General features: G+C 31.6%; 1 protein-coding gene across 1 annotated transcript in view; it reads left to right on the forward strand.

Moving 5' to 3' along the window:
- The window catches only part of LOC108778297 (visual system homeobox 2), a 52,521-nt gene extending 36,672 nt beyond the window's left edge, over positions 1-15,849 (forward strand). The window contains exons 5-7 of the mRNA XM_018545427.1: positions 14,112-14,286; positions 14,880-15,131; positions 15,686-15,849. Coding sequence (XP_018400929.1) covers positions 14,112-14,286; positions 14,880-15,131; positions 15,686-15,849 — 591 coding nt within the window. The remainder of the gene's footprint in view (positions 1-14,111; positions 14,287-14,879; positions 15,132-15,685) is intronic.
- The last annotated feature ends 660 nt before the right edge of the window (positions 15,850-16,509 follow it).

Consider the following 16,509-nt stretch of genomic DNA (forward strand, 5'->3'; position numbering starts at 1 on the left):
ACGTTATTTAATTGATCGCATAAAGCAGATTTGAAAATCATTTGATCTAATAGCAACAGAAACTGTCGTTAAATTCTACAAAGCTTGTTTATACGTTGATCACCGCTCTTATTGCTATTATTATTACAATAGAAATTTGGTACCTTTGTTATCATTTTACCATAGAGTTACGGCTGTACCCGAACTAAAATATCGAAGAAAAGCAGTCGAAACCTCCTGCGGTGAAGTTAATCGAAATCTGTCTTCAACAGATTGTCGTATTGGCCTTTTATATTTGGGCTTTATATATAAAATATTACAATACGATAAAAGATACGTTTGTTCGTGTATTGGATATTGTAATGAAGGAAGCAATTGATGGTTTTTTTTCATCATAATTGCTTTATTGTAATTATATTATTACGCTGGAAGATTAAATGCTTGGAATTTCTAATACACAATCAGTTTCCCTGTACATGATATAAGGGAGGCAACTCGTTATAGCGAGCTCATATTCGCTGCGTCTGATTGGCGGGTAGAATCACACACAAACGGACATAATTTCGGCGATCTGAGGGTTATGATTTCTTATGGGGTGCGCGCGAAAATTGCACACTGTAGTATTCCTACCAGTTTTGGCGCGATCGATAGGAAGGGTTCCATGCTGCGGAATGATTCGAACTAAATTATAATGGGAATGAATTATTATACGATTAGATCTGCGTGAGCCAAGTATTGTAAGAAAATAACTGATAAGTTAATATTTTTTATTCCACGCTTCATAATATTCCGATATGATTTTGTTTCTGTTCCTTTAGTTGATGAACATAGTTGACTGTTGTTGACTGAAATTTACGAATAATAAAAACGAAAGGACCTTATACATGAATAAAGAACAATTTTTTATTTAAATAAAAAATTTGCTTATTAAATATTACATAGGTAATAAAAAGACTTATTTCGTATATAGCGGATGATTTGTTGAATTATACGATTGACTATGTTGAACCAAGTGTTCTAAAATTTTTTGTATTTTCGCAAGAGCGGGTGATCTTTTTCGTTGGAATAATTTATTACGCGTAACGAGATTGTGAACTCGTGAAGGGAAAGATGGTGTATAGGATCGTGCCAGTGTTCCGTCGTAAACGGCCCATTAGCGAGGAATTTTGACGTGATTCACACAATCGTCACGCGTCCGTTGAACGAAGAAAGCAGAAGGATGGAAAGCCGCCTTCGAGTCGAGGAGAAAAAAAATTTATTTCAAGTAGCAGCTCGCAGCTCGCGATGCGCAAGTCATCCACAGAGCTCTCGAGGGTTCTCACCCGAGTTCCACGTGAGTTCCCTGACAAAAGTTTCTCTGAAGGAATCCCCCTTCCTGACAACAAGGCCCCATTGTCAAGGCCCCGTTTGCACTCGGGCGCCATTGAGGATTCGTTAGAACGGCCAGCCAGGTAGGAGGCGCGAGTTGCTCCTCCGACAAGGCGTTCGACATTTCCTTCTCATTCTGCAATATCATTCTGCCACGTTCTACGATATATGTATTTCATATTGCTCTTTCATGATTAACAGTTCCGTCTAAAGCATTTTGTAGTTATTTTATATTTTTTACGTTCTTAGGAAGGACCACGCGTTGTTGAAAAATCTTTGGTAATGCTCTTAATATAGATATTGCCTATTCGTTTTTATATTTGTTTCTATAAAAATTAAGTTTAATAATCGAATGCATTTTAGAAGGTTAATTTGACAACTAATTAGATATATATTCTTATTAATTATATTAATTTATCTTAACATACGTTTTATGCCGCGCTGTTTTTATGCGATTGTTCATTCATGTGTACTATTATATATATGTATATATAATATATATATAATTATCTATTATATAACAATTGCATTCTATATTTTATATATTGTATATATTCTATATATTTGAAACATAAGATATAGTCTAAGTGAAAATTTTATCGATGAAACACGGTATTAAATAAGTAAAATACAAGATGTGATTGGAAATTTTAATGTATAACGAGATTTACTCTTTTTAATCAGATTATTATTATATCCGTTAAAATAAGATATTTAAACAATAACATTTCAATTTTTAATGTTTATATGCAATCTCGTATGTAAGATATAAAATGTATTATTGTATATATATATCTGGCAGTAAGTACATTATAAATTATACTTATAACAAAAAGTATATTTCAATATTAGAAACAGTCGCAAAAAGAAAAAATAAAGGATGCAGTAAAGGAATTGCTTAAATAGAAACAGATTTTTGATTTATCATAAATACAGCAAATATTAAATAAGTAAAATAATAAGTTTACGTTAAAATTTAACGTCACAAGCATCTCACAAGTACATTATATCTCTGTGGTGGAAAAACAACTTGAATCAATCTACAAAATGGCGGCCACGGCTAACACTTGCAAAAGCAACGCGAGAAACATCGCTCGTAAAGCGGTGAAAACGGCTTGTTCGAATTCGGTTTCGTCGAAGGAAGAGCTGTTTTTAGTACACAGCTGCTGCTGAATTCTTTCGTCGTTGTTGCAGCTATTGTATTATTTGTAGGATCGAATCGAAGATAAGGTGGAATTCTGTTCTGTTATGTGTTGCTATAATTCTTTCGTAACAGCTGCATATAAGCACTATAAACGATAATAAAATTTCAAGTCTTATAATCCTATTTCTATATAGAAGATATTGAGAATTGGAAAAATTTTAATAAACGTTCGTATTTTAATATTATAAGTAATCCTGAAAAGGCGCTATTCAAATAATTTAATTATATATGTATATATTATATTTAACAACAACTAAATTACATATGTACAGAATTCAAACATATATAATTATGAGATTGATTTTACATAATTTATCAGCATAAGTTAGAAACACAAAGGCGGATATTAAATTAGCTGTTTTTTTTTTTGCTAAAATAAAAAGTTTCGAGATGTATAATACAAATTACTTACCATGTTAAAGGGCTATTTACGTAGAATCAAGCGGTATAATGTTTATCTTGGAAAGTCTTAATAATAGAAAACTAATATAATTAAATTAATTAAATAACGGACTCTCAATCATAAACAATTCAAAAAGGCTAATAAGAGTCAACCACAAATGTAGTAGCTTTAAAAGATATAAAGTATACTTAGGTTTTTGATGCAATCCTCATATATTTTCCTTCAAACGGTTCGACTCACTTTGGAGTTATCCTCAGCTTTATTGTTGTGTTACATTTACATGTTTTTTATGTATCAAATGCTTCCATTGCATTATATGTTGTAAAATAAGCATTTTCAGTATCGTAAATATTTAGACAGTAGAATGGGATAAAGAAAATTCGTTGGAAGATACAATTTTCTGGAACAACGTAACGAGGAATCAAATCACGTCTGTGTTGCTACAAGTAACTTTTCTCCTTTTCGTATCCTCATATTTTTTTCTCCCTTTTTCTCCTTATCTTCCTCTATATCAACTTCTTCGATTTTCTACAATGTCTTACAATTCTCCGCCTGTTCTTGGACCGAGTCACAGGATTACTCGTAAAGGAGACGTGCTAAGAAAGGGTAATGGTGCGGAAACGGCTCAAATGACCCGCGAATTTTCAGCAGGCAGACGAGACTTCCTACTTGTGTTTATGTTTAGTAGGCACCCACTGTCGTAAGTCGTTGAAAATTATGCCGATATTACCATTCACATGAAATTTATGATAATTCGTAAATCAGCTGTAGTTTTTTCTTTCTATATCATTGATATCGCGCCATCGTCCTCGGAACCGACCACTTGTACTATATTCCGACAAATGTTTGTATTGATCTCTTGATATTTTTTGACGTAGAGAACATACTTCAAACAATGTCTTTAATAATGTAGCAAAAATTACTTACTGTTGCGTGCAATGTCGTTATATAGATCCAATATGGTATTATATTGTAAATTCATACGAAATATTTCTTCTCAGAGTTAATTTAATGCTTCAAAGTGCATTCACGAACGTTCAATTTATATATTGAATAATAAATATTAGTACTATATTTAATAATTATATAAAAGTAATTTCTGTTATTGTAAAATATTAACATTTTAAATATATCTTTAATTTTAGTATTATTAAAGTTATGCTACAAAACCATAAAGAACTTGAAAAGAGATTAAATTAAATTATTTTTTAATTTTCAAAACGTAACTATGAAAAAGGAAGAAAGACGATTTTATTGTAGGTGCGTAGTTAAAATATATAATATAAAACATTTTATATTACGTTATAAACTAAATAAACCACATTATAAAATATAAAATAGAATATTTTAAGAAAAATTTGAGATGTTTTATTTATAAAAATTATTTATAAATTTTCATTTATACACTTACAAATTTTTATAATTTTACTTAATATTTCATGTAATATATAAAAGGGAAATTAGTATTTACTATCTTTGTGATAATATTGTACAAATAAAAACATATGTTTCTTCAATATTTTATGCATGCATTGCCACAAATATTCACAACATTTAGTATATTCCATAAATGAAAGCAACGTATTCCTACAGAAATAATATAATATTAATAATATCTTTCTATATTACTAATTTTATATAAAATTATTCATGTACAAGCATGTATTTTTTATTCGCTATATATTTTAGTATAAATAATTGGTTTTAAACAAACCTTCTGTAGCATTTGTTATTTTATTTAAAAAATCTTACTACATATACATATATAAGTATATCTTCTTATATTTTGTTTTATACAAATTCTTATTTACATTATTTTAATATCATTAATTCGTAGATGACTACAATTAGAGATTTTTATTAATCAATTAGAGCTATTTATTGTAAAAAAAATTATTATTGCTAATGTTTTTACATATTTATTATTGTAAATAATTTTCCGACTAATAAGAAGATTACTTGTTATTTTACTGCAAACAGACAAACATTGAAAGTCTCTATATTTGTCGAAAAGTTATCCCTTCGCCACGGATGCGAGTTACGTGACAGGTGGATATCTGAGTTAAGAATTTCATAAGGACTCGAAACTGATTGTGAGGATCTAGAGAAGACGTCAACATCTTTAAAAGTGGGATTAACCCTGAGTAAATAATATTGAGACCCGAAATTAGCTATTTCCGACTGAGTAAAATAAATATTTTTTTATCGGCCATCTTAAGGGATTATGGAAATCTTTGAAGTTGGATATATGTATATATGTATATCTCCAGCTCAATAATCATATGGACTATTTTTGTAAAAAGTAATTACGACGAGTTTCGTTTGTTCATTTTTTTTATATTTTTGAAATAAAAAATCTTACCTATTTTCTTATAATTATAAATTGTAGATTTTATATGCATACACAGAGCCCCATTATTTATTTTAGGAAAGAACTAAAAAAATACAACGATATAAATTATTAATATAATCATTAATGTTCTTTCTATATCTATCAAATACATTTTTCCGTAGTTTATAAATATAATATAAATATCTTCTTGTTCCTCCCCCTCTCTTAAGTTCATTGACTAAAAACATCGAATACCTAAATTGTTTATACAAATGTATAGGTATATGTGTACTTATACGTTTAATTAAAGATTTAATATTAAGAAACGAAATAATAATAAGAAATGACAAAGTAATATGAAAAGAATATTTATAACACAATTACAATATTCCAATAAAAGGTTATATAAAGCAACTCGTAAAGAGAGAATAACAATTTTATTAAAATTAAAAAACAAAACGTTTTAAATTCCTTATAAAATATTAATACTAACTCTTTGATAACGTGCGTGTATATATATATATATATATACAAATTTTAAATATTATATATTTAATGCATGAAAGTCATATTTAAGAAATTTAACGGTTTTTTGTCAATATACATGGTTTTCTTTTATTTACAGTTTAAAACATAACTTAAAATAAGTTAACAAATTATATATATATATACATACATATATACAATATATTTAATACGCCACAAATTAAGACTACGTTTTCATACATAACAATTCAGGGAGAACTTTTCGGTACCGCTGACCGATTATTGATTTTATCTTTTGTACGTCTGCAACCAACGCGTGGTCGCGGGTCTACACGCGTGTCTGTATGCGATTGTATGTGTGAATGTAGGATGTACATGATATCGTAGGGTGACAGACCAACGAATGCATTAAATACTCGAGTGTATCTTCATTCATGATAATGAACACGAACATTCACGGGAATAGTTTTGAAATTAACGTCTAAAAAGGAAAAGGTTCTTTTTTGTCTTTTCTATTCGATTTCATTGCTAAAAACCTTAAAAATAGATAAATTTGTACATCTTTATTCGTTTCTGACTTTTATTTTTGCCATACTTTTTATCTAAATTTTCTCGCTTTTAAATCTTTTACTTGCTGCCTTTGACATCTTTTTTAATTTAAGTAATTTGCTTTTTTTTATACGAATCTATCTGCGTTAATCCACTTGTTTTTTTGCAGCACGATAACATATAGTTTTTCCGTTTTTCGGCATATAAATGTTAATATTAATATTGAATAGTTTTTCATTTGCACATTTCTATATATGTCATACATTAATTTTTGCATGAAAATGTGTAGCGTATACTTTATGAAAGACATAGATTTATATGACGATAAAATTATTATTTAATTAGATAAGCGTATAAAATTATACAGTAAAATTATACATAATAATTACGGTAATAAAATTTGTTACGTAATAATTCTGATTTATTATATAATAATTTATTTTAAGCTTAATAAAAATAACATTGCGCACAAGTTTGGAAATTCTTGTTTTACAAATTAGAGAGGAAACATTGAATAAAATTCATTAATATTTAAAAATAAATATATCTTCTCTTTATAGAGGATATTTTATCTGTATATACGCCATTAAAATAGATATAAACTTCTCAGTGTTTAAATATATTTAATTCTTAATTTGTATTACCACTAAATTGATAAAAATTGAAAGTCTTCTTATGTACATTTTTTAGTGTATGATATATCTTTAAATCTCTATGTAAAAAAAGTAAATATTCACATCGCTTTATCGAATTTAACTGTTACAGAATTTGACACTGACTGCGTATTGACAATTGTAAAGTAAAACAGAGCTTTTATCTATATAATTTAATGTTTACAGGAAGAAAGTTTTAAAAAAATTATATATGTAATAAAAATTAAATTACGTTCCGCATTCTTATTTGATCTTTGCGTTAGAGATTTGAATATTATTGCATTTGCCATACAAAAGTAAATGAGGTTTTACGACTTTGTCGGCGAAGTCAAATGCTTGTCGGAGAATCAAATTAAAAGCGAATTAGAAAATACGCGTGTGTGTGAGTCAACGCATAAGCATTCCCATGACGAAATGGCCAAAATATCTGGATGTATATGTACCAGAGCAGCTATCACTCGCACATAAAGCCAGGACATCATCACCCTCGCACGTCTAATACACCATGGACCAAGCAACTCCCATAATAGGGTTGCGGCCGCCAGTAACGTTGGGCTCATGAATTTTCTATCGTTCGTCGTCGAAATGATTAAATGATCTTCGTGGAGGGTGCCCTTTCGACTTTTGCGTGTTTAGCGCGACAAGTGGCAGCCACCCTTCTAATGCGATCATCTATTATTTATATTAATAAGCGACCCCTTGGCTAACAATTCGGTGTGACGGGAATGAATGTATGCGTTTTGCATGTTTATGACATAAATAGAAAATTTCGAATAAATGCGTTATTTGCACAATTTTTCAAAGTGTGCAGAATTGATCATTAAACCTACTAGACATTTTTCTTTAAAGCACTCCAAGACTGAAAGGTTTATTAATGACATACCTATGTATTTAATTAATCCAAAAAGATTAAAAAAATAAAAAGATATTCGCAAAAAAAAGGTTTTTTATTCATAATGTTAGATTTTTTGTTAATAAAGTAAAAAATTGGTAATTTTAGGATTGCAATCAATTATTCCATGTTCATGTAATTGTATGATATAGAATCCAGTATTTTAAGACTACTTGAATTAAATTAACATTTGTGACTGTTTGGTCGAACAATGACAATCTTTGAAATTATACTCGCCACACAAAGGATTCCTTGGTGATTTTTAAGACGAAGACTCGTTGCCGCGCCCTGCTGCCATGGTCGTAAAACCACCGACAAACAAAGCGATGATTTCCGGATGGGCGCGTTCCACCCCAAAAATTGACCAATAATGCACATCGCGGAGTATCCACTGAGCCTGGCCGAGGTTAGCGTAACGGGTGACAAATAAATACGGGTTTCCAACGAAAATCGGGAACGCGAGTCACGGAATATCCGGTAGTTTGGGCGTTGCGCTACTGTCAGCAGGACCGCTTATAAATTCTAATAAACTCGGCTCGTGCTCGAAGGAAAACACGGTGAATCGTTGGGGAATTGGCGAGGTCGGGGGTGAGGAACACGCCGACGACGACTTTGAACAAGGGAATACTGCCAGTAGCAGATATAAATCTCGCCTAACCGAATTAAGTTAGAAGCATGGACCAAAGTTTTGCCACGCCCACGCCGCCGATGAAATGCTATCGAAACTGAGTCTGCGTGATGAAAATCGAGAATATGAAAGTACACTGGCGTCCAATACACATCAAGAAGGAAATTCAATAACGAAAAAATGCGTCACAAAGACACATCTCAATTAGGTAGACCCGTCTAAAGTGTGCAGTATTAAATTTATAATGTCAAATTATACTCACAATTTGAGTGTATTTTTAATATTTGAGTTTATTTTTAATCATGTCTATAGGTTTCTACCCAATACATCGTTAATTTGACTAAAACAATGGAGTTGAATAATTTAACTCACGAAAATGTATTAAATCTAGACTCGAATTTGAATTATTATCTAGTAAATGTAAACGTTAATATGGATGATACTTACTTCGGAACTAACCACGAAAATGAATTGATTTATACTTTGATACACATAGAAGTTAAAAATAACAATGTTATTTAATTCAATGGATTGTCATGCTCCCTTGATATATTTAACAGTGTAGATAGCAGTTTGGAATTATGATTACTATAATTTCAAATGTAAAAATTGAATAAATTAAAAGAGAGAATGGCCTTATCACGACTACTCTACATTTTAATTCGTGATTTGCTACAGTCGGCTGGCGCTATTAATTTAGCCCGGTTCATTACTTCAATGCGTGATCGAAGCTGAGTTTACTTGCTAATGCATCCGTTCGTCTGAATTATTTTCTGCTTATCGACGCCGAGTGATGGCTAACGCGTACATCCCTTTCGGGCCACCCTCTGGTTGGCAAGTGTCTCACGTAATGATGTCCTGACGCGTGCCGTTTCGCAGCATGGGGTCCTCGCGATGGTCCGTCTGCGACTTAACTATTTATTACCAGCGGATAGTCAAAGAATGGGCTACTGGGCCAGTCTCTTACGCACGTATTATGCGGCAAATAAGTCATGCGTTTCCGAGGGATAACGCGTATATTCTATCCCTTCTCCCTCGCTTATTTGCCAAGATTAATTGGCTTACGGACAACCCCTGATAATAGGGATCGTCGGGATTGTGGGAATCTACGTGTGAATCGTAGCTACCACATCTAAGTATCTCTTGATCTGAATAATCGTGTGTATCGAGTAAATGCGAGATAAATTTTTACTGTTAGTAAACTACAATATTTACTTGCTCGTATTTTTAAAGTGAACGTAATCAGAGTTGATATTTCAAGTAATTATATTCTAATTATTACATCGGTGCGGCTAATACATTTTTTTTACCGTACTGCAAAAGATTATCAAAAAAGTTACAAAAGTAGGAAACTTCTTAAAAATTTCATCACTCTTTTAGAGTTTTATGTACAAATAAAGAAAAAGTTACTTTATTTTTACATAGAGATATAAAAATTGTAATCTTTTTATTTCTGTTACTCAACATCTCATACAGTGTATAGAGTTTTGTCATACTTAACACTTTTCAATTATTTTGATTAATAAATTACGGTATTTGTGACTTATTTGCAATGTACCATGTTATTGTTCGCAAGGAGAAATTCCTTCTATTTGATGTTACAATATATTATACCAGGAATCATTGATAATTTTGCAGAACTATGTAATGACCGTTTACACATTCGCGCACAGTCCGATAACGCTGGCGCTAATAATAACACGAAAATTATACAGCCGTAAATTATTTAGGTATTTCATTATATCCCCTGATATTGCGCTTACGCCACATTGGAGTCATCTTTCCTGTGCATAATATCACGTTACCACAAGTAATGAGATTTCACTGCATATCGCCATTATCATTCTATTAATACCTGTGTACGCACAATGCAATTCTATCCTTTTACGTTTTAGAGCCTATATTATTTAAGACTTTATTTAAACCTGTCACGCGTTCTATATCATTCTATACATAAAGATAACTTTTATGTAAAAGTGATAGAAGTTATCGTTATTTTTCAAGTGAAATCAATATTGATATTTGTATATCACTCATTACCGATGTCCTCGGACGACTTAATTTGCGTTTGCAAAGATCTCTAAACTCTTTTTGTGTCAGGTTTATTTTCCAGGTGAGATAGAATATAAACGTCACACTATATTACGAAAAGCTAATTTGGCTCAAGATGAAATGTAGGAGATTATTTCATCGGCTGTCTCACATTTTGCATTCTGTGATCGGGTAGTCCGTCGGTTCTATTTGAGGGCTTCGAATTCCGGCGACAGGGTGGTATGGGATACGAGAGCTCGTAACGATGTGCTGGTGTTGTCGCTATGCCATACCGTGTTTTACAAAAAATCCTTCAGAAATTACGCCATCGATCTATGGAGTAGACTATCACCAGACGTTACATCTTTGATTAGAAAAAAGTTTTTTGACTACTTGCTTACAGTTAATACCTACTTACTATACTTTTATGTAGTGTATGCGATCTTTACATTCTTATTTTTATCTGAATCTTTGGCTTCTTGTTTTCAAGGTACTTTATTCTTATGTTATTTTAATTTAATTTTATTCTTATCCTACCTCATTATTATCAATTTTAAACGATTTATCATCATCATCATCATTAGAGTGATACTTTTCAAGTATAGTACATATAAAAAGTAATCTAAATTTAAAGTATATAAACATAGAAAAGTGTCATTTTTATTGCAATTGCACGATGCTGACAGACATTTGAAACAGTATAGATATTTGATACATTGAAGATATCTGCGAGAAACATAGTAACGAATGCATAAAGATGCATATAAAGATGCCGATGCTCGCAACAGAAGAGAAAAAGAATAAAGTTGAAAAGCATTGTCGACCAAGTTCGTAAAGGAGGATCAATGATGCTCTGTGCGGAGGTGTCGTTTCGCAGCATTGAGATTGGAAATCGGGTATCTGGATTATCCTTTGGCATCTTCTGCTATATCACGAGCTGCTGAGTTATAGCGGGGTATAAGGAAGGGGTCTGCATTGCTGAAGCAGCGGTAGCAGCAAGACGCTACTAGAAGAGATCCTTTATATGATCACCTTCCTTGGTTCCGAAGGAGCGAGGAACTCCGACAGAACGCTCTCTCGATATTCTCCTTCCCTTTCCTCTTTCCTGTCCTTGCATTTCTCCACCATCTCTGTCATCTCTTCTCACCTTCCTTTTCTCCTTGTTTCTCTTGCTCCTCCTTCTTCTTCTCCTCCTCCACCTCCATACTCCCTTTATTGGCACACCCGGTATAATAAGGAACGAGTTTGTATTTAGTCGGCCATGCGCAGTACTGCCTGTTGGCGTATCATCGATCAGACCGGCGACTGACTATTGGACCAAAACAAGAGGATGAGAATGGAAATGGAGATAAAAAGAGAATACCGAGACAGAAAGTACAACAGAGCTAGTAGGAAAAGTGGGAAGAGCAAAATATATCGAAAGGATTTTTTCAGAGACTGATTCTTTGTTAAAGTAGACAAAAACAAATAGAAAATGTAAGGAGTAATAACAGACAATTTGCACGAAGACAGTTATTCTTATTTAACAAACAAAACATTCGAAATGATTTTTATTGTAATAATTTGTATATATATATTTATTAATCTACCAAATTATACAAGTTTATCATAAACTTTCACTGCAAGCTAATGATAGTGTGTTTATTAGTATTATATTTCTTGAATATCTTTATAATGGTGATTATCAGATTTTAGAAACAATTGGAAAGGACCTTGTATTAATCGTATCGCACGAAATAAAGTAATAGTCGAAGAGTTAATCGAAGGTTAAAAATTGCTGGTATTGTTTGTTTCTTTTATTTTAAATCTGCACAAAGGATATATATACACTATATATATATGTATAATAAATGATAAGATAGGATGACACTATCCTAAGGATAATTGGAGATCTCGTTACTTCCCACTGGTGACTTCAATTTAGGATCGACGATAATGAGATATCGAATCCTGATCCTCTATCTCCGGGTTTCTCCTTTCTCTCTCTCTCTCTCCCCCTCCCTCCCTCCCCCTTTCTGTCTTTCTCTCCCTTTCTTTTTCATTACCCAGCATTTCATCAGATGATGTTTCATAGCTTTTTTGGTTTACGTCCAAACAACATGAATGCAAATTGTGTGTGTGTGTGTATTTGTTGAATTGTTAAATCTCTCCTAGCACTTATTAAAACATTCTCTTACTTTTTAACGTGATAGTACCAATGATGTTATCATGTCTTGATGAAGTAATGAGAAACCATGATCTGTTCGTTTATGGATTGGCGCGATATAACTGATAATATACATGTTTTAGATGATCTCTTCTCTTTAAAAATACAAGAATAATATATTTTATTTTTTCAATTAAATTGATTTTTATTGAATGATTATTGTTTGAATTTTATTGATTGATTCTTACTGAATTGAGAGAAAAGTATATTTGGTGAAGATGTTTTGTTTAATAAACTGTAACGCGCGAACATTAATTTAGACCGATATCTTTGCGTGTAAATTTTCTGATCCTCTATCTCCGTGAAAACCTACATGTTCGTTGAAATATAAGCGGAAGATAATTTCGGGGTAACAGCTTAAATTGACAGGGCGACGCGTTCCCATTCATTCAAATTACGCACCAATTCTGTCGGTGACTTTGGCATTGTTGCTGTAAATTGGTCCACGCCCTAGCCTGCGGCCTCCCTCTTCTGCGAGGAGTATACGTGCTTACGGAACGAATGCGTGTGTCCAGTTTTTCAAATAATATTCTGTGTGCAATCATTATATATGTCACATTCAAAATGTTTATTTACTCAGTAAATGTATACACTTACTGTAGTCTGCTGTAGTCAACGTATGTATTTGCTATACGTATATATTGACTAGTAAGTGTATACATTTACTAAAATTAACACTTTAACTGTAACATATACATATATACAAAATATTCCATAAGTGTAATTTCTTTAAACTGTAAATTTATTGATCAAATTTAAATGTAACTTTTTTGTACAGTTATGTTGTAGCAATGTAGCATTTACAGCTTTTTTAAATTATAATTAAAATATAATTAAAATAAAAGAATTTTTTTTAATTAAAAACTTATAAGAAATAAAATTTATAATATATGTATAAAATCTGTTAAACAATTTTTCTGATAAAATATGTATAATGCTTGTTATTTTTTTTTTGAAACAATAATCTATTATATGCAAGCATATTGGAGAACATGACACGTGTCTTCACTACAGGAGGTCAAATAAGGGGGTTTGTGTTAACAAGTAATTTAAAGTATATAAAAAATAGAATAGAAATTTTTGACGAGGTCGTTTGAGCACGATAATTAACTATAAAACAGCATTGTGGCACGTGTCATACGAGCGATGATTGGATGAAGTAACTGATCATCTAGTCTAGAACTATCATAATAATTTTCTATTTAAAGATGATAGTGTAAGCTAGAACATATTAATGTATCAAATTGTAAAGTATTCACATTTTTGTACAATCTCTTTAATTTTGATATGTAAAAAATCAATAAGAAAGATTAAACCTTTTTTTATGTATAAAAAAATAATTTTTACATTCTTTTCACACAAAATGTAAAATTGTTTCAGGTTTGGTTTCAAAATCGGAGAGCAAAATGGCGCAAGACAGAGAAGTGTTGGGGCAGAAGTACCATAATGGCAGAATACGGTTTATATGGAGCGATGGTACGACATTCTTTACCACTTCCGGAAACGATTTTAAGAAGTGCCAAGGAAAATGAATCCGTTGCACCGTGGTTGTTAGGTAAGAGAGAAAACATTTCTGATACACAGAAATCTTACATTAATAGCTCTGACAATTTAAATATGTAACTTTTTTTTTAATGTCTCTTTTTAAACTTAAATCTAAAATTATTAATTATATTTACATCCAAGTATATATATAATACATCTCTCTCTCTCTTTCTCTCTCTCTCTCTCTCTCTCTCTCTCTCTCTCTCTCTCTCTCTCTCTCTCTCTCTTTCTCTATCTCCCTTCCTTTTTCAAAATAGATAATAGACAATTAATAATGATAACTCTTCGTACGACAAGAGATAGATTATTTAATGTCTACGAAAATGTGTGTGTGCGTGTGTGAATGTGCGTAGGTCTAAATATAAATAAATATAACGTAATGTTCATATATATAATAGATTTTTATTATTTATTGATTATCTTTGCATAACTAGACATTAAATAATTCTAAATTGTATTTTCATATTTAATTAAAGTAAATATATTAGTCCATTTGATTGCTATTAAAAATTGGAAAATATTCTATCTTTCTGTTCCGATAAAATCATTTAAGCTAAAGCGGCGGAACAAATTCCGAATATTTTTTCTGTTGGTTTTTGTCAGCTCAATCATCTAAGACAAGCAGCTTTAACCAAGATTTCGAATATAATCAAGAACTGATTGACTGTGGACCTGTAGGGATGCATCGGAAATCGCTCGAGGCAGCAGAGCATCTCAAATCTGGCGGAGAGGACAGTGGCAATGATCAAAACGGAAGCGGAAGCAGTCCCCACCATAATCATCATCAAGGAGGACCAACCAGTTCGGAGAGTGGACAGGAGAGCCAGGATGGTATGGGACCTTCGTCATCTACGAGTAAGTCTCATTCTATTTAGATAACATATAAATTTCATATATATTATTTTATAAAAAAATTTATATAATAAATTATACTTTAAAACAAAATAAAAGTTTCAATATTGGCACAACGATGGAATTTACAAATCAAGCAAATTGCATTAAAATATTGATAAATTTTCTGTAAACACACTCTTTTCTAACTTTATTAATACTCTTTATTTTGAATAAATTTTTAAGACACAATAAGAAAGTATAACTTTTAATAATATATAATACAATAATACAAACAAAATAAGAAAATTTAATAAATAATAATTAATAAAAGCTAGAAAAATTTAAGATCTCCTTTCTAAATCTTTGGAGTGAAATTTCACTTCAAAAGAATGAAAATTGACTACTATTGTTGAAGAGTGACAAGTTTTCACTTTTTTTTCAAGACTGGCTCAATTTTCACTCCAAAAAGAATTTAATAAAGAGAGGGTATCTATTTAAAAAATTCAAAACTATCGACATTTTACAAAGTACTGCAGATATATCAGGTACAATGACACGTATTATTATGTTTACAGGTGTTGTGCAGGATACGGAACAACTCAGAAACGAAAGTATTGCCTGCTTAAGAGCGAAAGCACAGCAGCATCAATTGCAATTGAGTCTGCAACCAACATCGACGCCTCCAAGTGGGTCGTATCCGTCGGCACAACAATCCAGCACGCTACACACTTCTGTTTAATTGTGAAAATACTGACTCTTTTTCTGATACTTCCGTGTCTGATATTTTTGCTGTTGATACGGAAGCACGTGTCCTGCCTGGCAGACTGTCGTAGATGAATCGGCAGCACCGATTTTTAAATTAGTGATATTTTTTTAATAAATATCTTGGCAAAGAGATCGATCCTTTTAAAATATAAGGATCTTTCTAAGATCCCTTCTAATTGATATCACAGTCAGACTGCAGCAATGGCATCGATTGAACAAATTTCTCGCGGGAAAGGATCTCGAATTGTTCTGGCATACGATTCCAATGTTCTACGTTCCTCGCGTCGCCTTCAAACGCAGTTTGTGAATTTTAACAACCGAAATTATCTGCAATGCAGTATTAATTGTGAAGCCCGAAGATATATACAAGATATATATATATATGTGTATATATATATGTATATTCACATAAAATTACAACGAAGCATGACGAACTAATTGATCGAGTGCTTGATTTGCATTATATAGATCTCGCGTAACAATCAAGCAGGCCTATAAATCAATATGGATTTACTTAATCCTTCGCAACGACTTGACATACAATGATAAAGACGCTGTTTTCATGTTTCGGCGTTTAAAAAAAGTAAAATGCCGTCAGAAAACACCGTCGAATAAACAAATAAAGTTAATTGTT

The sequence above is a fragment of the Cyphomyrmex costatus genome, unplaced genomic scaffold (assembly GCF_001594065.2).
Source record: "Cyphomyrmex costatus isolate MS0001 unplaced genomic scaffold, Ccosl1.0 scaffold5, whole genome shotgun sequence".
In the NCBI taxonomy this organism is placed as follows: domain Eukaryota; kingdom Metazoa; phylum Arthropoda; class Insecta; order Hymenoptera; family Formicidae; genus Cyphomyrmex; species Cyphomyrmex costatus.